Source organism: Hibiscus syriacus, unplaced genomic scaffold (genome assembly GCF_006381635.1).
Source record: "Hibiscus syriacus cultivar Baekdansim isolate YM2019G1 unplaced genomic scaffold, ASM638163v2 tig00111504_pilon, whole genome shotgun sequence".
Lineage (NCBI taxonomy): Eukaryota > Viridiplantae > Streptophyta > Magnoliopsida > Malvales > Malvaceae > Hibiscus > Hibiscus syriacus.
The window spans coordinates 151371-175226 of NW_024063107.1; the positions used below are offsets into that span (position 1 = coordinate 151371).

Consider the following 23856-nt stretch of genomic DNA (forward strand, 5'->3'; position numbering starts at 1 on the left):
TAATTTAAATATTTATTTTATAATTAAAACTATTTTTTAAATCTAAATGATTATATTAGGTAAAAATATATTAGAGGTCTTTTTATTTATTTAAAAAATAATTTAGTCATTTTATTATTTTTCTCTTAATGTGACTTTCCAATACATAAATAAATCTAGTATGACATTTTGACCAATGTTTTCTTGTCATTGATTATTATAGTGTTAATGTGGCAGTTAACGATGCTGATGTGGTACTCTATGGTGCTGAAATGGTAATATGGGGTGACAAATTAACATGAGAAATGATATGGCATACTGATTAAATTGATACCCAAACATGACAGATGAATTATTACGTCAACATCGTGAACCGTCATATTAGCATCGTGGACTGCAACGTCAACACCGTGAACTAGTATGTCGGTACTGTAATGGTCAATGACGAAAAATGTTGGTTAAATGACCATATTAAATTTATTTTTTAAGTTAGACAACCACATTAAAACAAAATTTAAAAGAAAAATAGTAAGGGGATGAGATTGATTTTTTTAAATATACAAGAACATTGATGCCTTTTTGTCTTTTTTTTAAATAACCAGAATACTTCATTTATCAAAAATCGTATCAATAAACGTATTGTTAGTTACAGACTGAACAAATACAGTTGTGACTATCATAAACAAAATATAATAATAATTACTTAGTGATAGCATGATAAACAAAAACATTAACAAGTGAAACAACGACGTACATAAACTGATCATATCAATGGCTCCAAGCATCAAACATGGAGGATAGAAACTTGAAGAAGAACCAAAATGACTAACAGAAAAAGCGATATCCCCTTAACTGCAATCTCATTCGACATATATATGTGATAACCAACGAATCATCTTGTACGAATGAACCAAACATCGGAATCGCAACCAACCATGGATTCATGTAAAATAGTAGACTGAAAAGAAAATAAAATTAAAAAAACCTACACTGAAAGTCCACAAACACCTAAAGTCGTAATACCCTTTATCAAGAAGGCCCAAGAGAAACATTATTATTAAACTTAGAGGTGGGTATACGGGCTACCCGCCCGTTTAGCCCGCGGGTTTTGACGGTGCGGGCTTAAACGGTGCGGGCTAAAAAGCCCGCATTCATAAACGGTTTTGAATTTTAAGGCCCGCGACCCGTCCATTTAACCCGCGGGCTAAACGGGCTTACCCACGGCCCGTTTAATAAAAATAATTTTAAATACTTTAAATACAATAAAAAATAATGTTTTAACTTACTACACCTTTAAAAATGATCGAACAACTTGAAAATGAAGGTAGCACTGTCAAAATAATAAATAATATTTAAATTTTATTTTAAATAGCCGGAAATGATTATAAAATAATATTTTTTTTAATTTTTTAATCATTAATATATATATATAATGATATAATTACTTAAACTCAAATTAAAAAAAAAACAATATTCACTTATATCACCAAATTGAAAAACAAATAAAACAATAACCACATTATACTTTTATAAAACACGATTATTCAAGGCTATAATATGAATACACAGAAGTGTCTGAAAGTAGAAATTCAAACATAAAAATTTAACAAAATCAAACATTATACAAATCTAACAAGAAAGTTGTCAAGTGTTTCTAATAATTGTATTTTATGGATACTTTAGAGAAATACTAAAACATAATATGAAAATATAAAATAAAATACTTACAGTATAAGAGCAAATTTGAAAGATACAATTATACTAAAATTGATAAAATATAAGTCATTAATTTGTTAAAATATATTTATTTTGTAAAAGTCTTTAAAAGTTGAAAAAGTATATTTTCAATTTTTTATTTTACTTTTCTTTCTTATTTTTAATCCAAATATTACGTGTCATGTGATATATTATTAGAATATCACGTGACTTTTTATAATTAAATAACAAAATTGATAACATACTTCATGAAAAAAAATAAATGTCAAAATTAAATAAAAAAAACTTTAAATACCAAAATGATAATGATGTATATTTAAATGAAAAAAAAATATCAAGCAACGGTAAAATTATGACAAACACCCTAATAAATTTAAGAACTACAATAGTTTATTGATCAATATCAAGCAATAGTAGCTTAAATTTATGACAATCATATTTATAAGTAATTTATTTTCTGTTTCTATAAAATTCTTTAAGTTTATTTTCTCTAAAATTTTATAAATTTTAAATTAAGCGGGCTTTAGCGGGTTTAACGGGTAGCCCGCGGTTATACCCATTAAACCCGCGGGTTTAACGGGTAGCCCGTGCTTATACCCATTAAACCCGCGGGTTTAACGGTCCGAGCTAAAAAGCCCGCAATTTAAACGGTCTTCAATTTTTAAGGCCCGAAGTCCGTACGGGTCACGGGTTAAACGGGTAGCCCGCAGACCTTAACCTATATACCCAGCTCTAATTAAACTAAGATAAAACTAACAATGAAAAACTAATAAAATAAAGAACGAACGTGAAAAGGAAGGAGAAGGACAAAGAGGTGGAGTGGTCGTGAACGGCCACCACCACTGCCCTAAAATAAGATTTTGAAAAATCACTGCTATAAAAAATTAACCGCGGCAGAGAAAACTTTGGGTAGGAAGTGGGAGTTAAAAATGATGATTTTTTTATGATTAATCTATTTTAAAACGGAATCTAATAGAAATATATATTCTCAAACTTGGAGTCAGGGTTTAAAATAGCAGTCCACAACTACGATAGCACCCGTAAAATAACTATAGTGTTGTCTTTTGATATATCCACTATACCCGCAATAATACATTCTATGGCCGCAATCGCAATAGACGCGACATAATCGAAAACACGACCACGACGTTTGAATCCCCGCTTGGAGTATATGTGACTTTTAGGTGACGTTTGATTCGCTGTAATGTTTTTGAGGAAATTTGAATATGTGAAGGAATTGAAATCTGAAGGAATTGGAATTGGAATATGAAGGAATTGGAATCTGAATCTGAAACCTGTTTAATTGGCAGGAAATTGAATTAGAATCCAATTCCATATTTTGTTTGGTTCGCAGACATGTCAGATGAATTTAATTTCAGTAATATAAAATGACAGAGTTGCCCTTCTTGTTCTTTTGCTTAATTTTAGTTTGTTTTATAACTTACATGTAGCAATATATTATAAAAATTTAAAAAATATTAAATTTTCATTTTTTTGATTGATTATTCATTTCAATAAATTATAAAAATCATATTAATAAACATCTTAAGTTAAAATCATCCCAATTAAGGATAGCCATGGGTTGGGTCGAGTTTTTGGTCCACCCGACCCGAGAACAAGGGAACCTCCACCCGAGACCCAACCCGACCAAAATAAAATTTCACCCGATCCGACCCGAATATATGAATTAGAAACCCGACCCGACCCGAAATAATAAAAGAATTATTTTATTCAATAAAAACAGTGACTTAATTAAAAAAAATTATATACAGAGGGGTATTATTGTAATTATTCTTAAATATATAAAGTAAAATTATATATATTTTTCGGGTCGGGTAGAGTGTTTTTCACCCTAAACCCGAACCCGACCCAAATATCACACTTAAAAAAATCCAATCTAACCCGACCCGAATACCATACTTAAAAAAACCCGACCCGACCCAATCCCGATTTTTTTTTAAAAAAAAAATCCGACCCGAATACCAAAAGATTGATGAGAATAGTATGATCAAATTTCACATTCCCTCCTCCAAAGGATTTGAATTACATAATGTTATAGCCCTTATAAAATTGTATTTCAATTCTACCTTTAAAAACTTGAATCAAACGTAAGAAAATTGTAAAATTAGATTCTAATTTCCCCTGATTAGAACGATTCCTGCCAACCGAACATCCCTCCAGTTTTCCTGATGTGTTCTCAGTTTTCACATGGAATCGCCGCTCCCACAATTCAGTAAGGCGGCAAAAAGAGATAACTCATTCCTTTATCTGTTTTCTTCTCTTTAATTTCCCTTCAAAAAGTAGTTCTAATACGACGGTAACCTTTCACGCGCTCTGCCCATTCTCAATTTCCAGCTACCTTTACGTTTCTTCTTCTTCTTCACCTGCATTCTCTCATTAACCCCATCTTTCCAATTCTTTTCCCCCTTCTGAAATTTGGGTTTTCAATTTGGTAGCCTAATTCCACCAAAAAAAGAAAGAGTTTTCCTTTTTTTTCTTTTTTGATAAAGAAAGCAAAGCTCTGACAATGGAAGAACCAGGGCAGTTAAATAGGGCATTACTCGATGCCACCGCAGGTGCCGTTTCGGGTGGTATTTCCCGGACAGTTACTTCTCCTCTTGATGTTATTAAGATAAGATTCCAGGTGAACGGTTTTTTTGGTTTATTTATTCATTATTATTTACATTGTTGTTGTTTATTTTAACATGATGAACATTGGGATTACTGTATATGTTGTTATATTTATGATATTCTTTCTGGGTTTTTGATTTTGTATGAATTAAACTGTTTTTAGGCTTTGCTTGCTGGGATTTTGATAGAAAGAGGTAAAAGATCAATAACTCGTTAATCTATTGGTTCGGATTCATATTATATGTTTACTTTGTAGCTTTACAAGTTTTCCCCATCCTTGCTGCCTAGCAAAATCTTAGAGAACTAGTTGCTGGGATGTTTGGTGACTTCAATTGAGTTTAGTTTGCAATGTTGCAATTCGAAACATATGCTTCACTTGATTGATGAGTATTAAGTAATAGTTGTGGGAATAAACACAGTGGTAGTACGTATAAATAAAGATAATTTCTTCATAGACCTTTGAAATTTGTCATTGGACGAATATTTATAGTGTGAAATCACCCTTGAAATACCGACTGTATGATTTTCATATTTGGCCTAACTTCTGCTAAAAGAAGGTACTGACGAAGTGACGGACCCCATAGAGATGGTAGCGTTGGCTCTCTTGCTGTAGTAATTGCGCACATCTCTCCTTTTTCTCCTAGCGTGCATGGTTTGCTTGTATGCTGCCTTAGACACGTCTTTCTTTCTGAGTTTCACACTGGCCTAATGAATGAATGAAAGTGAGTCTTTTAGTAAGCGGATATAAGCATTCGGGACATTGGGTATCAGATGCATAAAAAATCAGTTTTTTTTCTTGTATGATTTCGGACCATGTTCTATGTTGTTGTCCTCTTCAAAGTTTGCTACTCATTCTTGTTTTTTCACCAGAGCTATTTTTTTGTCTCCTTTTTCCATGTTTAATTATCTTAAACATGTTTCATAGTTTTATCCTCATTGTATGATGATGACACGCAACGTCCATCTTGTCTCATATGCTTCCATTTATGAGAGTTTTCATTTTAGCTTCGGGCATATGTCAGGATATATTAATGCTTTGTTGCAAGCATTAAGAAGTATTTTTTCCTATGCTGATAGGTTCAATTGGAGCCTACATCTTCATGGGCTTTGATCCGGAAAGATCTTTCTGGATCATCAAAATATACTGGAATGTTTCAAGCAACAAAGGAGATATTCAGAGAAGAGGGTTTACCGGTATGAAGGCCATTTTCTTGTAGACTTGTATGTTTATTTCCTCTTTTATTTAACTGGTTATGTTTGTGAATGGTTTATATAGAGACCTTATTAATTTCCGTAGCTAACCACATTGTTAGTTAGCCTTTTCTTTTTCTGCTTGCTGATTTTCCTGAATTCTGGTAAATTTGTTGCTTTGTTCTCTAATTCACTATGCTTGTTTATGGCAGGGATTTTGGCGAGGTAATGTCCCAGCCTTACTTATGGTTATGCCATATACTGCTATACAATTTGCGGTGTTACACAAATTGAAAACTTTTGCTTCTGGTTCTTCCAATTCAGGTACTTTACATTGCCCAATGCCTTTTCTTATGCTCTGATCAAAAGTAACAAGTTTCGGTTATGATGTGTATTGACATCAGCTAGTTACAAACTATTTGTCCTTGATATCCACCATTATATGTAGTATTTTGATATCTAGCTTTTACTATTTCAGATGATAGCCTTGCGTTGTTTCTTACGTCTTGATTTTGTGACGGTGCAGCGGATCACCTTAATATAAGCCCCTACCTGTCTTATGTCAGTGGAGGATTAGCAGGCTGTGCAGCTACTGTTGGATCTTACCCTTTTGATCTTCTACGGACTTTATTAGCTTCACAAGGTGAACCTAAGGTATTAAATTGTATAATTCTGTGATGTCATTTTCTGTTTTGACAACATTTCATTCATTTGTGGGAAATATAGTTTTGAATCCCTATACAATTACATATTCATAATTTATTTGGATTTTTTTTATAAATTTATCCTTGAAATCATAAAGCGTGATGTGCGAAAACTTCTTGTGCATGCAAGCGCCCATTGTGTCCTTTGTCCTTGTACTTCTTACCTGCAAAGGCTTTAAGTTCTTCAATGAAGCTCATTTATTCGACACTTCCCAATTACATGTAGGTATATCCTAACATGAGATCAGCACTATTTGATATACTTAAAACTCGTGGCTTCAGTGGATTGTATGCTGGGTTGTCACCGACACTGGTGGAGATCATTCCTTATGCTGGCTTGCAATTTGGCACCTATGATACATTTAAACGTTCGATCATGGTGAGGTTTTTGTTATTTTACTCGTCACAATAAAATGAAATTTCTTGAATATATTGAAAATTTGATTTGCTCTCGAGACGTGCTTAGTTGTGGTTCGAAATGTTGAATATATATTTCTTCTGACATATGGTTTTGGTGTTTATGTCATCATCTTAGGCTTGGAACCGGTTAAAATCATCAAATACAAGCTCGACTACAGATGATAGCCTTTCAAGTTTCCAACTTCTCATTTGTGGACTAGCAGCTGGTACTTGTGCGAAACTAGTCTGTCATCCGCTTGATGTAGTCAAGAAAAGGTTTCAGGTACATCTCGGTACTTCTTGAAACTCGCATTGCACCATCACCCGGTCGCTGAATGTTAGATAATTATTTATTTTCTGTTAGATCTCGTGTTGAAGGTGTTAGATCTCTTTCCTTGTTTAATTTTAAATAATAGTAATGAATTAATTAACTTTAGTGTTATTGTTTGGTTGCAGATTGAAGGATTGCAGCGGCACCCGAAGTATGGTGCCCGAGTAGAACATCGTGCCTACAGGAACATGTTTGATGCCTTACATCGGATTCTGAAGTCAGAGGGTTGGCATGGTCTTTATAAGGGGATTGTTCCGTCAACAATCAAAGCTGCGCCGGCTGGTGCCGTAACATTTGTCGTTTACGAGTTCACGTCAGATTGGTTAGAGTCCATTTTGACTTGAGGCTGATCCGGATTTTCAATCTTGTTTTCCTTCTCATCTATTACACCATTCATTATTTTTCCCTGGATTTTGTAGAGGCCCTCATAAGAAAATGGGGGGAAGGGTTTATCATAGTATCATTCAATTGTCATTACAGGAAGTTGATATTGTTTATAGAATTCAGTGGTGAAATAAAGATGTAGAGCAACTTCTTATGCCTCTGAAACTCAAGGAAATGCTATTTCTTTTTCCTAGATAGTTGCATGATCTATGAAAAGCTTTGAATGTTGAATCAACGCACTAGATCGATACCAGAACCAAAATGTAAGAATCGGATGAGCATCATCGCCATCTTTCTATTATATTTTCATAAATTCATAATATAGTGTATGTATCAGAGGGAACATCAAAAAACATTCTAAAGCGTTCCTCTGCATGCAGATGAATATATAAACTAATGTCAATTGATAAACTTCAAAATTTCTTCTGAAATGAACCAGCACCCTTATTCAAACACAAAATCCAACTTGAGAAAAAATGGAAGTCAGTGTTCTTTGTTTAGGTTTTTTGGGTTTAGTGTTGTCCTCCGGTGGCAGCGATATGAATTGCAAGATCGTTTGGACCTTTGCAACATCCAGTCTAAACTTCTCTGCAATCCGGTCAACATCCAAGGGACCACCGTGATCATCGGCCTTGCCCTGATGTAAAAGCATGATGTGGTGTAGCTGTTTCACATTCAAGGTTCCTGGAGGCGCAGTCCTTTCCTCATACCTTGTGGACTCGGGTGTTGTATTCCGCAATTTCGGTAAGGGTCTGCTAGGATTTTCAGTCACAAATGCCTGCAGTAGGAGGAAGTTGATGATAACCAACATTAAAGAACACTATCTCGTGTCACAAACATTCCCCTCCACCATTAGAAGATACAATCATTGTATCGGGGTGTATCACAAACCAAAACTGTAACATTAAAGAAGGGAAACAAAATAAACCGAAATCAACCCCGTTAAGGCCAAATGAAATCTTTCTAGTAAATTATTTACTCTAGTCACTCATCCCTCTATCCCAATGGATATCATAGACTATTTCAATTCAGTGAAAAGCAGACAAAGCTCACATGGAGGTCTAAAGACACTAGAATTTGAATCAATGCAAAGGCAGAGAGTTTAAACGGTATAAGAGGGGTAGAAAAACCTTTTTTTGTGTGAAAAAAGGGGTAGAAAAACTAGAGGAAATAGCATAGGGGCTTCAGAGTCACTTTCTTAAATTGAAAAAACAAGGTCCATAGCTATCTGAATCAAGCTCAAGAGAGAGGCCATAAGTGAATGTTGCTTAAGATTGGTGCTAAACCGACCACTCTTTTGACATGAACTTGCATTCTGGTCCATCTCATTTCAAAAGAACAGCAGATGTATTATTCTGGCTGTTTGTACTCCTATGTTCCAGTCATTGGTGAAAGATATTGCTGCCTTAGTGGAGAGTAGAGGTGTAATTGTTTGGCATATTTTGAGAGCTGCTAATTGGGAAGCGGATAAATTAGCTAAAGTAGGAATAGGATGAATATTAGGGTATTGCCTAGGTTGTACGGCTATTGAGTTTGTTATTTATGTTCTTTGTTTGGTTTTTAAGTCTTATGTTGTAACAGAAACTTCTTAGGATATGGCTATGTATTATTCTGGTACTAATGAATTATTAGGCACTCTTTTCCTCCTTCCTATGCCCTTCATGTTATTGTTGAAACATGGAGGTTAAGAAGGGGGGGGGGGTTTAACGAGGCCTATCCTATTTCTATCAACAACAAAAAAAGAAAAGCAGATCCCACTACACAACAAAAATTTTCATTAAAAAAATGAAAATACTAGAAATACACAGGAGTGAGCAAAATCATCCTAAAAAGAGTATTCCATGTTTTTGGATAATATACGGCATAGCCAGTCCATGAGTCAAACTTCTGAGAATTTGTACTTCAAATATGTTTAGTGGTTTAGTTCTTTGTATGGTTTCCTAGCCTCTACATTCCATTTCCTTCAAGTGGAAACCTTTGTGTCTGGTGGGTTTGGGGGGGGGGGGGATCCTATCTAAAGCATTGTTTTGATTCTATCGAACACCATTATAGCTATAAATTTCCTTTTTGAATTCACTGTTATTCACTAAAGTAAAAGCAAATCAAAGAAAAAAGAAAGAGAACTTCAATGAACTGACCTCACCCATCTCAAGTTTACCACCAGGCTTAGCTGAAATCCTACCCACCATTTGACTAAGCATTGCATCATACTTGGGTTCTCTTTCTTCCAGTACATTCTCGGGATTGCTTCTCGTAACTCTACCTTCAAACCCCAAAGATTCAAATTCAATCACCCACCCAAAAAAACATAAGAACTCAAAATAAAAATTTCAACTTTCATTTTGATTTAACAGAGAAATGAATTACCATGATCGAGATCTTCATGCTGGGAAGCTCTGGGTATCTTCTGTTCATCGGTACCCAAAGGTCTTCTTGTTCTTGCGGGTTGTTATTGGCCCACCGATCGGAGCCCACCAGTCTCTCGACGAAATGCCTGGTCCATTTTCTCCCTTATTTCTCCGCCCTTTTAGTTAAAACCTTCAACTTTCCGGGATAAAGGAAAATACCCAGATTGCTAATTTGATTCTATATCATTGTTCGCAAACTGGACGGTCGTTTAAAACCCTAATAAGGAGCTTTCTGGGTTTTATGCTCTTGGATTTGTTCTGATAGAAAGAGAGTGAAGAAGGAAAAAGAGGGTAAATCATGTGTGGAGACCACGCGCTGTATGACAGTTGATTCTTGTTTGCCACGCGGTGACTTATATGAACACAACGTGAACGTTAGTTTGCCTTACTTTAATTTAGCTTATATACAAAATAGGTCCCTCTAATTATACCTAAAAATCAAATGAGCACCTTAATTAAATCATGGATCAAATGAATTTTAATATAAAATAATATTATTAAAATCATGAAACATTATGATTATGTAAATATGGGATTTATGGATTTCAAAGAAAACATTCTAAAAAATTATTAAAATTCTAAAAGTTAATAGTTTTTAAAAATACCACTCGATAATATTGTATCATAATATATGAAGTTATTTTATCTAAAAATAATATTATATTTAATGATCAATATTAATCAAAAGATAAATTGATGAAATTTTACAATATAAAATTTAATCCGATTTTAAATAATTAGATGTTTCATTGTTTTTTTTTTGTCAAAATTCTAAGGATCTTTGAGACCCTTAAGTCTTAAAAAGAATCATATACAATCAAATAAGTATTTAAAAAGTTATGAAGGACATTTTCATTTAAATCAATTCTAATGGTAAGGTTTTAAATAAGGTTTATATAACAACATTGTTTTGAAAATCGGACCGGATCGGTCGATTCAACCGGTTTAATCGGGAACCGTTGCCTAGTCTGGTTCAATCTAGACCGATTGAATCGCTACTAGTGAACCGACCGGAACCACTGAACCGTTCAAACTGGACCGGCTGAAAATAAAAAAAACGGGGAAAATCAGAAAAACCGCCAATTTTGTTTTTTTTTAAATTAAACCAAACGACGTCGTTTGTTAAACGAGCCAAGTCGAACTTGAGTATTACTGAGCTCGACTCGAACTTGAAAATTTTAAAAGTAAGCTTAACTCGATTCAAACTCACGAGCTAAAAATTATGAAGTTTAACTCGAACTTGAAAAGGCTTGAACTCAAAAAAAATTTAGAAGCTCGATTGAAGCCTAAAATTCGAGCTTGATTGAAGTGAAAGAATAGTTCACTCAATGCTTATCAAAAGACTCCATGATTTTGAATGTCAAATTACCTTTATTATTTATAGAAGTTAGTTGGGATGATCTTCTATGTTTCTTAGCCATGTGGGATTGTTTTTAAAAAAAAATTAAACCAAACAATATCATTTTGTTATGATTTTTTTAGCCCCAAATTTATTTTTTAATTATAATTATGTAATTATATTTATTATTTAATATGTTTTACCTTAAATATTATGTTGTAGTTAATTTGAATCATTTTGTTTCACTTGATTTTATGGTTTTTAACTTATATATGTTATGACTTGCTTTGAATATGAATTGTGATATAAAAAATTATTTTTTATTAAATATTTTTGATATTTTTATTTAATTTTTTAAATAATTATAACGTCGTCCGGTTGAACCAGTGAACCGGTAGCATGGCCGGTTCGCTAACCGGTCCGGTTCTGAAAACCATGTATAACAAATAAATATATAAAGTATATTACTTTTTTTTATTTAAGTATTTGAAGAATTTTTTGATAAAAAAATAAGTATTTAAAGTTATTATTTTGGTCAAATATGTATTTAATATATATATATTTTAGATTAAAATCAACAATTATAGACATATATTTATAATATATGTTGTTACCATAAAATATAACTTAAATTAAGTGATCAATTATGTTATAAGGTCATAAGATATTAAAAATGTCATGAAAATAAAAGTGTAGACATTATTAAAGTTGTATTTATAATTTGATAGAGAAATAGATAAGTACAAACAATAACTGATTTTTAAAGTAACTATATAAAGGAGTTATGAATCATCTTGTATTTTTATTTCGTTAAATAATTTACACTCAAAAGAATTTTATCTTCCTAAAAGATTACAACCAAATATTTGAGGATATATTTTTAGAACGCTTATATTTTGATCACCTAACTTTTGAAACTTATAATACGATCATCAAATTTTTAATTAGTTTTCACTAAAATTCCTACTGTTACCTTCCATCACTTTTTGCTAACGTGAAGAAATGTAATGATATTTTTCGAAGTCTCTTGAGTCAACCCTCGTTATATAATCCATTCCACACCACCTTCCATCTCATTTCCTTGAAAACCATGGCAGAATATCTACAGCACATGATGACGGAGGTTGAAGAAGGATGGGCAGTGATTCAACAAGGAATCGACAAACTGATTCTGATCATATAAGGCGACAAGACTGGAGTTTTTCATCCAAAGATTACATGAACATCTACACGTATCCTTTTTTATTCGATTTCAAGGTCGATATTCGATCGAGCCTTAGCTCAGTTGATATATGTGTATCGTAAAAATGGTGGGTTTTCTTGACTGGTTGCTAGAATTGTGTACAATATGTGTGAGCCTAACCCTTTTGATCAATAGTAGATCGAGTCTTAGCTCACTTGATAGATTCGGGTTATAAAAAAATGGTGGGATTTCTTAATAGATTGCTAGAAGCCTAGATTTGTGTTCAATATGTGTAAGCCTAACCCTTCTGATCAATAGTCGATCGAGTCTAGCTCAGTTGATAGATTTGGATTGTAAAAAAATGGTTATTTTTTAATAGATTGCTAGAACTGTCTACAATATGTGCAAGTCTAACCCTTCTGATCAAGTTGATCGAGTCTTAGCTCGGTTGATATATTCGGATTGTAAAAAATGGTGGATTTTTTAATAGATTGCTAGACTGTCTACAATATGTGTAAGCCTAACCCTTCTGATCAATAGTCGATCGAGTCTTAGCTCAGTTGATAGATTCAGATAATAAAAAATGGTGGGTTTTCTTAATAGATTGCTAGAATTGTGTAGAATATGTGTAAGCCTAACTCTTCTGATCAATAGTCGATCGAGTCTTAGCTCAGTTGATAGATTCGTATTATAAAAAATGGTGGGTTTTCTTAATAGATTGCTAGAACTAATGTAGAACATGTGTAAGCCTAACCTTCTGATCAATAGTCAATCGAGTCTTAGCTCAGTTGATAGATTCAGATCGTAAAAATGCTGGGGTTTCTTAATAGATTGCTAGATTTGTGTACAATATGTGTAAGCCTAACCCTTCTGATCAATAGTCAATCGAGTCTTAGCTCAGTTGATAGATTCGGATTATAAAAAATGGTGGGTTTTCTTAATAGATTACTAGAATTGTGTAGAACATGTGTAAGCCTAACTCTTCTGATCAATAGTCGATCGAGTCTTAGCTCAGTTGATAGATTTGGGTCGTAAAAATGGTGGTTTTTTTAATATATTGCTAGAAATAATGTACAACATGTGTAAGCCTAACCCTTCTGATCAATAGTCAATCGAGTCTTAGCTCAGTTGATAGATTCGGATCGTAAAAAATGGTGGGGTTTCTTAATAGATTGCTAGAATTGTGTACAATATGTGTAAACCTAACCCTTATGATCAATAGTCGATTGAGTCTTAGCTCAGTTGATAGATTCGGATCGTAAAAAATGGTGTGTTTTTTGTAATAGATAGCTAGAACTGTGTACAATATGTGTAAGCCTAACCATACCGGTCAATAATCGATTGAGTCTTAATTAATTGATACGTTCGAATTGTAAAAATGGTGGGTTTCTTTTACTGATTGCTAGAACTGTGCACAGTAAGCCTAACCCTACTGGTTAATAATCGATTGAGTCTTAATTCAATTGATACGTTCGAATTGTAAAAATGGAGAGTTTCCTTAACTGATTGCTAGAAATGTGTACATGTGTGAGCCTAACCCTACAGGTGGAATGTGTGAGGTATTATATGAGAAGCATAATGATGTTTTCAAAGACTACATCAACAGCCAGGTTTTGCCATCACTGCAAGGGAAAGAAGATGAAGCTTTGTTGGAAGAGACAGAGAAAAGATGGTCAAATCACAAAGTTATGACCAGATAGCTCGCTAGATTCTTTCACTATTTGGATAGATACTTTGTTCCTAAAATGAAGCTTCCTAATCTCCAAGAATCTGCTCTTTTAACTTTCTATAATCTGGTCAGTCCTAAATTCTTTTGTGTATACTATTCGATATTGTATCACTGTGACTCGATCATATGAAGAGTCGTGAGAGGTTTACATAGGCGTGCAATGTGAGCATTTGTATGTAGGAAGATTCGAGTCATACGTAAGGTTATGAGATCGAATCTTCCCAAACACAAATGCTTGTATTTGACGACTGTGACTCTCCTCTCATTCATACGAACACGAAATGTTTCAACAATATTCAATGCCAAATCTAAAGTTCTAGTTATATGCATATATGTTGCTTTGTCAAGGTATTTGGAGAATTCAATAATCAAATCAGAGGTGCTGTATTGTCCCTGGTATGAACAAGCTTCTGCATGCATTTCTTCTATACTTAAATTTCGCGTTTTCGATCTTGCTGCATTTACGGCTACTTAAATGCCGTAAAGTATCCTATTTTTAATTTAGATTGATCGGGAGCGGGAAGGAGAAGGCATTGATCAAGACTTGGTGAAGTACATTGTGAGTATCTATGTAGATGTTGGGCAAGGCTCGATGAAATACTATGAACGAGGCTTTGAAGAAGCCATGTTTGAAGCTACTGCTGCATTTTATTCCACCAAGGCCCCTAGCTGGATCAAAAATGAATCTTACAACGATTACATGCTTAAGGTGTAGTCGCGGACATGATTTCGGACGAATTTAAAATTTTAAATCCCTGTTTCCCATCCAGAACTGATCAATCTTCTGCATTTTTATGTTGAAAATTTAGCTTGAAAGTTGCTTGAAACATGAAAGGGATACTGTTTCTTGTTATCTGCAGAATACAGACCAAAAGAAGTTACTTGAGGTTCTTCTCTGGTTTCTTTTCTTTACTTGGAAGTCCTCGTGCCGGACACGTCCGACACTCGCACTCATGTTGGAGTACCATAGGTCTCTGTTTATGACTTCATTTTCTCATTTTCTCATTTTCAAATGGCTACAGATTGCTGAATTTGAATTGATATCTGTTTATGAAACTGAAATGAAAGAGAAGAAACAGGCTGATGAATCTCTTGGAGGATGAGAAGGAACGTGATCCATGTTGAAGAGAACAGACTTTCCCGTTAATATTTACTTCAATGCTAAATTTAATTTTCTGCTTAGTTGCCGATAAAAGGTTGCGTGTGTCTCAAGTCAAAAATTTATTGCCTAAAGTTATATTTTTAAGGGATATTTTTTGGCAAATTATGGCAGTTAGGGTTTTGACCATCAGGGTATTTTGTAGGTTTGTTAGTTAAGGGTATTAAAACGAAGGTATAATACACAAACCCGAATCTGAATAACATAGTTAATTACGTAATCCAAATCCGAATGTTAACGTATCCGACACTCGAATCCAAGTAACATAGCTATCCTGCAGTTCTATCAAGAGATGAAAACAAGCCAGAACAAGGGAGAAACAAGCACCACAAAAATCTCTGTTGGAAACTTGCACTGTTATCTAAATCAAACTCAAGCTTGACAACAAACACACAACAATCTTCCAAAAGAATATAATTTTCAATTCCAATAGATTTTCGAGATAACTGTTAGCGGATAAACTGATTATTTCTCAACACTACATCAGTATTCAACCTCTCGATAATGATTGCCTAATGAATTCCAAACTCTCTATATATATTATTTTCCTCGGCCCGAAACAATGGAGCAAAAAAAAAAGGTAACCGTACGGAACCAATATCTTACATAGAACTCCGAATCTCTAGCTGAGCAAGCTAGCTTATCGATGAGAAGAAGGTGAACAAAAATATACATTGCAAATTTGCAAATCAATCTCACTTTATACACATGTACACTGAGGCAATATAGGTTGTTGGTGAACGGTGTATTTGTTTGTCTCCGAATGCAGGTCTAAGTAGGCATCTTTTTCATCTTTTTTCTCCAATGCACATCGGGGGTTATAAACCAAACAACACTATTATATACAGCGTGTCTAATCTCTAGCACTACCTAGCCAGAACGACTTATGGCCTGCATAGCCTGCTGAACCAAAGATATAAATTCATCTAAATCTTGAAAGCTGAAATCAATAACCTTTTTAACAGAAGCAATCCACTCTATGTTTTGTGCTTCTTCCAGAGATGAAGTAGCAGCTACAAAACATGTTTGGGATTTTCTCGAGGCCCCCATTGCAAAACTCACATCCTGTGTCTGCAGAACATTAACATATTTAACCTAATTAAACCGCCTAATCAGCTAGCATAGACATTGAGAGACGGAACTCTAATCAAGTTCATATGAGATTATACCAGATAGTTATATATGACCAGTACGGAATGATTTTGTAGCTTTATTTAAAATAAAGATCATTGCACAGACTTCAGATCTTATTTATCATTTTTTTTCAAACTCCAGTACAGGCAAACTCCCAAATTAAGAAGGAAAACAGCATAAACCTGACACTAAAATCTACATGAAGCTTGGCCAGGCTGTGTTAACACCAATCTACTAGACATAGAGAAAAACAAGTGTATCGACTTCCTGTCTTAATCGTATAGCATAGCTATCAAAGGATCCTTCAAACAATAAAAATAGTAGTTCTACTGCCAGAAAGTTAAGAAAGGCCTACACGAACAAAGAACCCTGATCAGAAGATGCAAATCTATACTGCATGGCAGTGCTAGCCTGCTAGGTATCCTCATTAGTCATTATCCTGTTCAACAATTCGTCGTTCAGATTATCACCTTATTTCCACCAAATTAACATATATCTATCTTCAACCACCTCATAACTACTTTACAAGTCCATATAATGGTCTTCAACTACGAAGGAACATTCAAGTAGTAAAGAATAATTAATTACTGCATAATAAAGCGAGAAAGAGAGAGCAGGGTGATGGGGAATATCGGTACTTTCAAACAGAAAAAACTTACAAAGTCAAGCAGCCGGCCGAAACTCGGGTAGTTTATAGCAACAACGGCATGGGTTCCAGCAACATGTGAAACATTACCCTTGGCTAATTGAGCCTTGCCCACAATTGCTTGATTATTTAAGTTATTATTGACATCTGATACAGAAGATGATGGAGATTCACCTGAAAGAGGCCATTTGAAAAGATGTTGGGAGGTATTCAATCTGAGCATTGCAACATGAAAGTGAGATAACTAATTAATATGGAAGAAACAAAATTTTCAGTGGATACTCTATGTTAGACACCTTAAAGCATGATATGCAATTACAATTGGGGCACTAGCCCAATGAGGGCTCCGTAGGAAGGGAAAACCAAATATGAAATATCTACATGACGTCAAATGGATCCTAAAAATACCACGTGCACTACTGACTGTCATATAAACAAATCACAGTTGCAGAGCTCCTGCCCTAAAGATGGCACAACTTATATTGCACATAATTCACATTTTAAAATGAAACATCACAAAATAGAAGGTTCATACCATCTAAAGGAATTGGCAATAAATCACGGGAAAAAATCCATGTATTCCTCCAATGACTTCTTACCTTGGGGGACCATCTGTAGAGTTGCTTGTAACTCTTTCAGGTCTCTGCAGCTAGAAGAATGTTTGCAGGAAACAATCCTCATGCACGCTACCCACAAACATTTATAGGCCAAAGTAGCAGCAGCCATTTCCTGGCATTTTTCATATTCTTGGGCACACATTCTGTCAAATTGAGAATTTCAAGATAGGGCAAAATAAAGGGATATATCAACCCTCATACTGTTAAATTTAAACCAAAAAAAAAATCTATTCAAGCTCAAGAAACAATAGTTTCTCTTCACTTCAGAAACATTCACTTACTCGCAAAGTTTAGTGGCAGTGATGTACACTTGCATTTGGTTCATGTCTCCATGTCTACCGCTCTCACTATTACTGGCCTCTAGAAGGGCAGCAACACCAAGAAACTTAAGAGCAGCTTGGAAGTAAATCTCATTGCTTTCAAAAACAAAACCAGAACTCTGAAATGGGCAATGAAATGGTAGTAACAGTTAGAATAACAAAACCATTTCTGTTATATAACTTTTATGGAAGAAGTGTATCAATATAAGGACAATCTGAAAAGAAACCTTAAGACGATCAGCATAAATTCTAAGTCCTTTAGCATCATTCAGTGCATTTGTTACTGTCAGGCTGAAGGAATTTTCTCTCACAGGACTGCCAGCATTCTTGCTGCTAGCTTTTCCAGGCTGTTTTAGAGCCTTTGACACATCAACACTGGAAGTGTCACTAACTGGAACCTCATCAGAGACAACTCCCTGTTCTGCTTCTGGGACCGTTCGATGACCTTTTTTCTCTTGCCAACTTTCAGTTTCAGAATGCAAGGATGATTTTGGCATTCCTCTTCTTACCTCTACTCGCATTACTTTAGTTTGACTGCTAAAATCCTGGATCACATTTTGCTCAGGGCCATTGTTCCCCATTTTGCTGCATGGAGCAGCAGATTTTACATCGAATTCATCATGCTTTTTATTCGATTGGGTCCCCATTCTACTATCACTTGATGGTTGTCCTGAAGGATTCCTCCTACCAGAATAGTTCTTCTCATTCTCGCTACATTTCATCTTATCTGCAGCATAACTTTTATTGTCTTTTGTCTGTAAAGTAGAAACCTTCTTATATTTATGAGAAAATAATGCATTGCCACCACACTCCTTGTTCAATATATCCTCACTATGGGAACATTCTATAGTATGCTGCGCATTTTCAGCAGAATGAGAATCACCATTGAGCACATGGCTATTCCCCAACCTAGAAGAAGGTTTACTCCTAATGATGATTTTGCAAAGAGAGTCTTTATCCCCATAATCCAAGGTAGAAGATTTACGGGATCCAGGGTTAAAACCAACTAACACTTTCTCTTTCATTTCTATACCAGATTGAGCAAGCTCAAAAGTGCCTTCTCCATTCCTACATCTTCCAAGATTGCCACTTGAAGAAATGCCACTATTTTCAGCATCCTTCCCTGAACCAGCAGTTGATGCAAGCTTTTCTGGATATGAAGTCCTCATTGGAGATGAAGACACTGATTCAACTATTGAATCCCTTGCTTTTTCAAAATTTCCTCTGGTTTTACGAGAACATGAAACCTTTGAAGAACTAGAAGTTGCTGGTATCAAAATTCGTCCAGTTCTAGAATCCCTTCTCGAAGAATCAAGGCCATCCAATTCATTTTGAGATGAAGACTTTTTCTTGTGCTTGCTTAATTTCAGGTTCCCATCAATACATTGGATGTCCACAATGCCACCAATCAAATGATCCATAATTTTCCTGTTTGGTGTACTGTCACCATCATTTCTATTGAACTGCTTCCCCTCAATCTTATAAAATTGTAACTTCTTTTCATTCCTAGAACAACTCTCACTACTTTCTTCCTTCATGCACAACTCGTTCCCATTTTGACTGTCCTGCCAGCCATCCAATTTCCTTTTCTTCAATGGAGCCCTTTTATCACATATTCTCATGTTCAATGACCCACCATCTGGTGACACCAGAGTTCGATCCACAAGTTTCTTCACAGAATCTACTGATTTTTCAAAAATACCATGCTTTACATCCCCAGAATTCGAGCCCCCATTACAATTCTGCATGCTTCTTCCATCTGCTTGAGTTGGAAAGCTAGTGCTTAAACTAAGGCCCACCCTTCCATGATCTATGTTAGAACTGTAATGTTTATCGGTAGTGTATCCTACTTCTGTTTTGCTTTTCTTTGAACCTGCATAAGGACCGGATTCCCTCTTGTTTTTCATCTTTGTTTTCCTGGTCTCACCTACACTCAAACAATGCTCAAAATGAATAACAATAACCTCAATATAAAAGTCTGACTGCTAGTGAATTTCATGCTGTAATATCAACTAAATACCTCCAACTAGAAGCCTTTCTTTCTCTTCAAAGGTGGATTTCTTCATGAAAAATGGTTCAACAGGGGCCTGAGTCATGTCATGTAGGCTCTTACTTTTCAAAGATTCTCGCTGTTGTTGTTTTTTAGAGTTTGACATCTGATTCAGGCAACTGCTACCCGCTTTCTGCACTTCCTTAAGACCATTGTTCTTCTTTACTTGAATAGATAAAGGCTGAGAATTGTAACTAGAGCTGTTCTGATCAAGATGCTGAGACTGAGCTGAAGTAACAAATGACATACTTCCATTTACATGATTTTGTGGGTTATTTTGATTCCCAGCAACTGGAGCCTGGTACAATGCATTGAGAGCTTTTGTTGTCTCATCCTCACTAATGCCACACTGATTCATTCCTGGCCTATACAATGATTTCAATAACAGAAACCAGCAAAAGAAAAATATAAATGCATTTGTTCACACACATCGACAATACATATATACATATATCTATTATTGTAAGCACTCAAACAAAGAGACAGATATATTCAACAAAAAAATTATTAGATACTAATCTAAATAACTTACAGCCAGTTAAGCATCCTACACAACCACTTCTCAGGGAGTTGTTCTGGTCTAGTATCAAAAGGCAAAAGTCGCCACTTTTGACAACGATCACACTGAACCCAATTTTCTTCTATGACTATAGGAGCATTTGCAGCTGGTGCAGCCGTCTGAGAGGGAAACCTCTTATCATAGAGCTGAGGAACCACATCTGGAGCAGCCACTCCAGACAGGTGGTTATCAACCGTTCTACCACTAACGTTTACCTTCGACTTATCCAAATAGCCATTATGCTCCATCTTAAAATCTTTCGGCCTATTCTGAAAATGTCTAATTGTTGACCCCATTTGGCCCCATTTCTGTTTGGATTCTGTTTCCAGTGCATCTCTATCATTATCTTGGACCTGATTAATATCCTCCTGCATCTTCAATTTCCGAATCTTATCTTTATCTGAAGAAAAACCTTGACTAGAACTAGTGGTATCTTTAAGGGTCAAACCCACATCAGGTCTCAAGCTTTCTTTCATCGAATCAGCAACTTCTCCAGTATTTTTGCTACCTTTTGACTTCTTGCCCTCAAACATCTTTTCCTTCTTGGAGGGAATGCTTATTTTATTTTGTACATGAAATGTGGCTATCTGACCAACCATTGTTTTTGAATCATCCTCAACTTTTAAAGGAGCAGACTTTTGGTAGCATTTGCTTCCAACATTGTCCCCAAGGTCGAGTGAAGCATTTTTATTGGAATTATCTACACTTTGTTCCCAACCCTTTTTATCTAAACTACTCCCCTTATCCCACTTCTTTTTTTTGCCACTCGGTCTGCTCCTTCCAGATATTGACTCCAAAGAATCCTCCTTTCCAGAGTCAGAGGAAATCAATCTACTCCTCAATGCATTCTGATTAGTTTCTGCAGAGACATCAGAGACCCTAGCAGTTGCTTCCAGAGAAATATTCACAGAACTAGATGGAGCTGTGTGTTTCAAGTCATTGGGCAATGACTCCTCTCCTGCAATCTTAGTCTCATGCTTCTTTTTTATGAACAATGTCTTCCCATTCTCAACATTCATGTGATTTCCATGCTTTGATTCCACCAGCTCTTCACTTTTCCCGATTAAAAATTTTGGTTTCTTCTCATGTAATTGTTTTCTATTACCCAAAACAAACTCATCTATTAACATTGAAGAATGTTCTTGGCATGCCTTAAGCAACGGTATAGATTTATTTTCTCTAGAAGGTCTTTCCTTTTCCTTTCTTAATAACCATAGCACACTGTCATGAAGAGGAGATATGAGCATACCACCAGGGACATGATTGGAAGTGATAATCTGTTTAAAGGCAAAAAAAATCAACCCATACTTCTTTAGCTCATAAGAAGACCTGAAAACAACCAAAAGAAACCTCTACCTGAAGAATTCTAGTGGGTGATTTGCTATTGGTTTCTTGAGATACCATTAATGTTCCTCCACTTTCATCAGGACTGTTCCCCAATGACGAAGATGGAGAAAAATCAAGCCCGAGACCGCTATAGATTGCAGCAAGTTTTTGTGCTTTCTTTTCAGACCCCATTTTAATTCGAACCTTTAATGTCTTCTGATCACTTGGAATCCCTGCTTTGTTAAAACTCTCATCCTTAAAGGCAGACTTCTCGACAACTTGAGCAGAAGTCAAATGTGAATCCTGATTAGCTGCAATATTGCCACTTGGGCAGGAAATGTTCCCTGCTCTCCCAGTTGGGAGTGCATTTGGAGGAGCTTTCAAATTCTGAGATGCACCCTGTATGGTAATACAATCCACATCACTCAAGTAAACTATAATTTCTGCCAAGGCAACAGTTATGGCCATATTCCGAAGAAATTAATAAACCATAGCAAGGATATCGTCCATATACCTCCATAGAGAAATTGTTGGTTGACCCTGATATGCTGGTGTTTTTTTGTGGTGTCTTTGGACATGATAATCTTGGAGGAGAACGTTCATAGGTAGGTAAAAATGAGCCATATCCACCAAATTTTGCCCCTGAAAAAAATTAAGTCCAAATCATCATCTTCAATGGAAAACATTAAGCTTGTGATATAACTAAAAATTTGTTAAAACAGTGATCAACCACTTACCCAAATTTTCTGCAGAAACTCCACCTTCAAAATCTTTTTGAAAATGGCCCAAAACATTTTTAATCTTCTCATCCTTTAAGAAATAAAACCCATATTACTATCATAATAACAAGGAGAATTTTGAAAGTTAATGTAAATTAAAACTGACATATAGACCAGATTGAAGTACATCTAAAACAGACACAACAAGCCAACTGTTATAAGCATCTTGAAGTTCATTCTTTTCAGGAGCTTAACAATAGCATATGAACTAATTGTAGCATAATATTTCAAATAAAAATTAGATCAAATAAATTAAGAAATTTCGGCAAACAGTATCAACATTAAAAATTCCAAAATGTTGAAGAAATTTTGGAGACCATAAAGGCAAATTTCTGCCGAGAGACAAGACAAGTGTTTTACGAAGTTCAGCTTATCATTTACTTTCTTTTCTATGCCTCATCTTTCTCAAACAATATGTCAAAAAAATATTAGTAGTGAAGTAACACGACCACAAACTTTTAACAAATTAGAAAATAATATGACACTGGTGCATCTAATTTACCATTATCAATACTGTCACATTGCATAACTAGCTATAAAACCTGCACGAAGACATTAAAAATCTACTCTTTTATTTGTTTTTTAACATTCCTACTGACGAAAAATTAACCTAGATAACCAACAAGTATGCAGAGGAAGTTAAAAATATCATCTCATTTATCAACATTCGCTGTCATCACTCTTCATCATTTCTCAACCAATAAATTGTATTAGTGAATCAATGTTCACATACCACAAATAAACTCAAAGCTAAAGCCTCATAAAACTCTAATGCATGTAAAGAGCCACAACTTATTCTGATAAGTACCTTGCCTATTATGCTTAATCAAACCCAAAACTAACCATTATTTCAAAGTAACCATTCCCTGCAAGTTGCAACAAAGCTTAATAAAATTGCATTGCCTACATATCATAAATGCATATTGAAACTCTGAATTCAGCCTAATTCCTACCCAAAACTCAAATGCCATTAACTGGAGAACAATTCCAAATTTCAGAAAGAGAAATAGATGTAGAAATAATTGGATTTTTCTTCAAAAAAGACTTAAAAAAAATTAGAGCCTTACAATGTATGAGAAGGCGGTATAAGGGTTAATATTGTCGTCTTCATCTTCGTGCAAACAAGCTTCTCCTTCTTCAAGCTCGGAATTTTCATCCATCTCCAAACCCACCACTCCTCCAAAAACCCTAACCCTGACTTACAAAAACCTTAACCCCTCAAATTCCGCACCTCTCCGAAAATCCAACGTATCAAGATTTTAAAAAATAGAA

The 23856-nt window shown here is 34.9% G+C and overlaps 4 protein-coding genes across 4 annotated transcripts; 2 read left to right on the forward strand and 2 right to left on the reverse strand.

Annotated features, from left to right (window-relative positions):
- The first annotated feature begins 3933 nt into the window (after window positions 1-3933).
- On the forward strand, window positions 3934-7545 carry LOC120164061 (mitochondrial thiamine diphosphate carrier 2-like). The gene is made up of 7 exons (XM_039173828.1): window positions 3934-4339; window positions 5404-5520; window positions 5730-5841; window positions 6044-6171; window positions 6448-6600; window positions 6757-6903; window positions 7077-7545. Exons 1-7 carry the CDS (start codon window positions 4223-4225, stop codon window positions 7293-7295), a joined length of 993 nt encoding a protein of 330 aa, XP_039029759.1. The 5' UTR covers window positions 3934-4222; the 3' UTR covers window positions 7296-7545.
- Window positions 7546-7723: 178 nt separating this feature from the next.
- On the reverse strand, window positions 7724-9784 carry LOC120163994 (the record flags this gene model as incomplete). The annotated part of the gene is made up of 3 exons (XM_039173772.1): window positions 7724-8113; window positions 9474-9598; window positions 9703-9784. Coding segments are annotated over 3 exons (537 nt in total), but the record flags the coding sequence as incomplete, so codon positions are not given.
- Window positions 9785-13854: 4070 nt separating this feature from the next.
- Window positions 13855-14812, forward strand: LOC120164072 (cullin-like protein 3). The gene is made up of 2 exons (XM_039173837.1): window positions 13855-14061; window positions 14500-14812. Exons 1-2 carry the CDS (start codon window positions 14011-14013, stop codon window positions 14707-14709), a joined length of 261 nt encoding a protein of 86 aa, XP_039029768.1. The 5' UTR covers window positions 13855-14010; the 3' UTR covers window positions 14710-14812.
- A 748-nt stretch (window positions 14813-15560) lies between these two features.
- Window positions 15561-23856, reverse strand: LOC120164024 (cysteine-tryptophan domain-containing zinc finger protein 7-like). Its single transcript, XM_039173793.1, has 11 exons — window positions 23652-23856; window positions 22543-22615; window positions 22320-22447; window positions 21836-22204; window positions 20453-21756; window positions 19891-20285; window positions 18098-19797; window positions 17832-17989; window positions 17533-17693; window positions 16947-17107; window positions 15561-16224 (listed from the first exon to the last, which is right to left on the reverse strand). Exons 1-11 carry the CDS (start codon window positions 23742-23744, stop codon window positions 16024-16026), a joined length of 4743 nt encoding a protein of 1580 aa, XP_039029724.1. The 5' UTR covers window positions 23745-23856; the 3' UTR covers window positions 15561-16023.

Coding starts and splice junctions, on each gene's coding strand:
- LOC120164061 (XM_039173828.1), top strand. CDS start 4,223: ATGGAAGAACCAGGGCAGTTAAATAGGGCATTACTCGATGCCACCGCA. Junction 4,340..5,403: donor TTATTAAGATAAGATTCCAG/GTGAACGGTTTT, acceptor CTATGCTGATAG/GTTCAATTGGAGCCTACATC. Junction 6,172..6,447: donor CTTCACAAGGTGAACCTAAG/GTATTAAATTGT, acceptor AATTACATGTAG/GTATATCCTAACATGAGATC.
- LOC120164072 (XM_039173837.1), top strand. CDS start 14,011: ATGAAGCTTCCTAATCTCCAAGAATCTGCTCTTTTAACTTTCTATAAT. Junction 14,062..14,499: donor TTTTAACTTTCTATAATCTG/GTCAGTCCTAAA, acceptor TTTTTAATTTAG/ATTGATCGGGAGCGGGAAGG.
- LOC120164024 (XM_039173793.1), bottom strand. CDS start 23,744: ATGGATGAAAATTCCGAGCTTGAAGAAGGAGAAGCTTGTTTGCACGAA. Junction 22,205..22,319: donor CCAACAATTTCTCTATGGAG/GTATATGGACGA, acceptor ATTACCATACAG/GGTGCATCTCAGAATTTGAA. Junction 20,286..20,452: donor TGTAGGATGCTTAACTGGCT/GTAAGTTATTTA, acceptor ATCATTGTATAG/GCCAGGAATGAATCAGTGTG.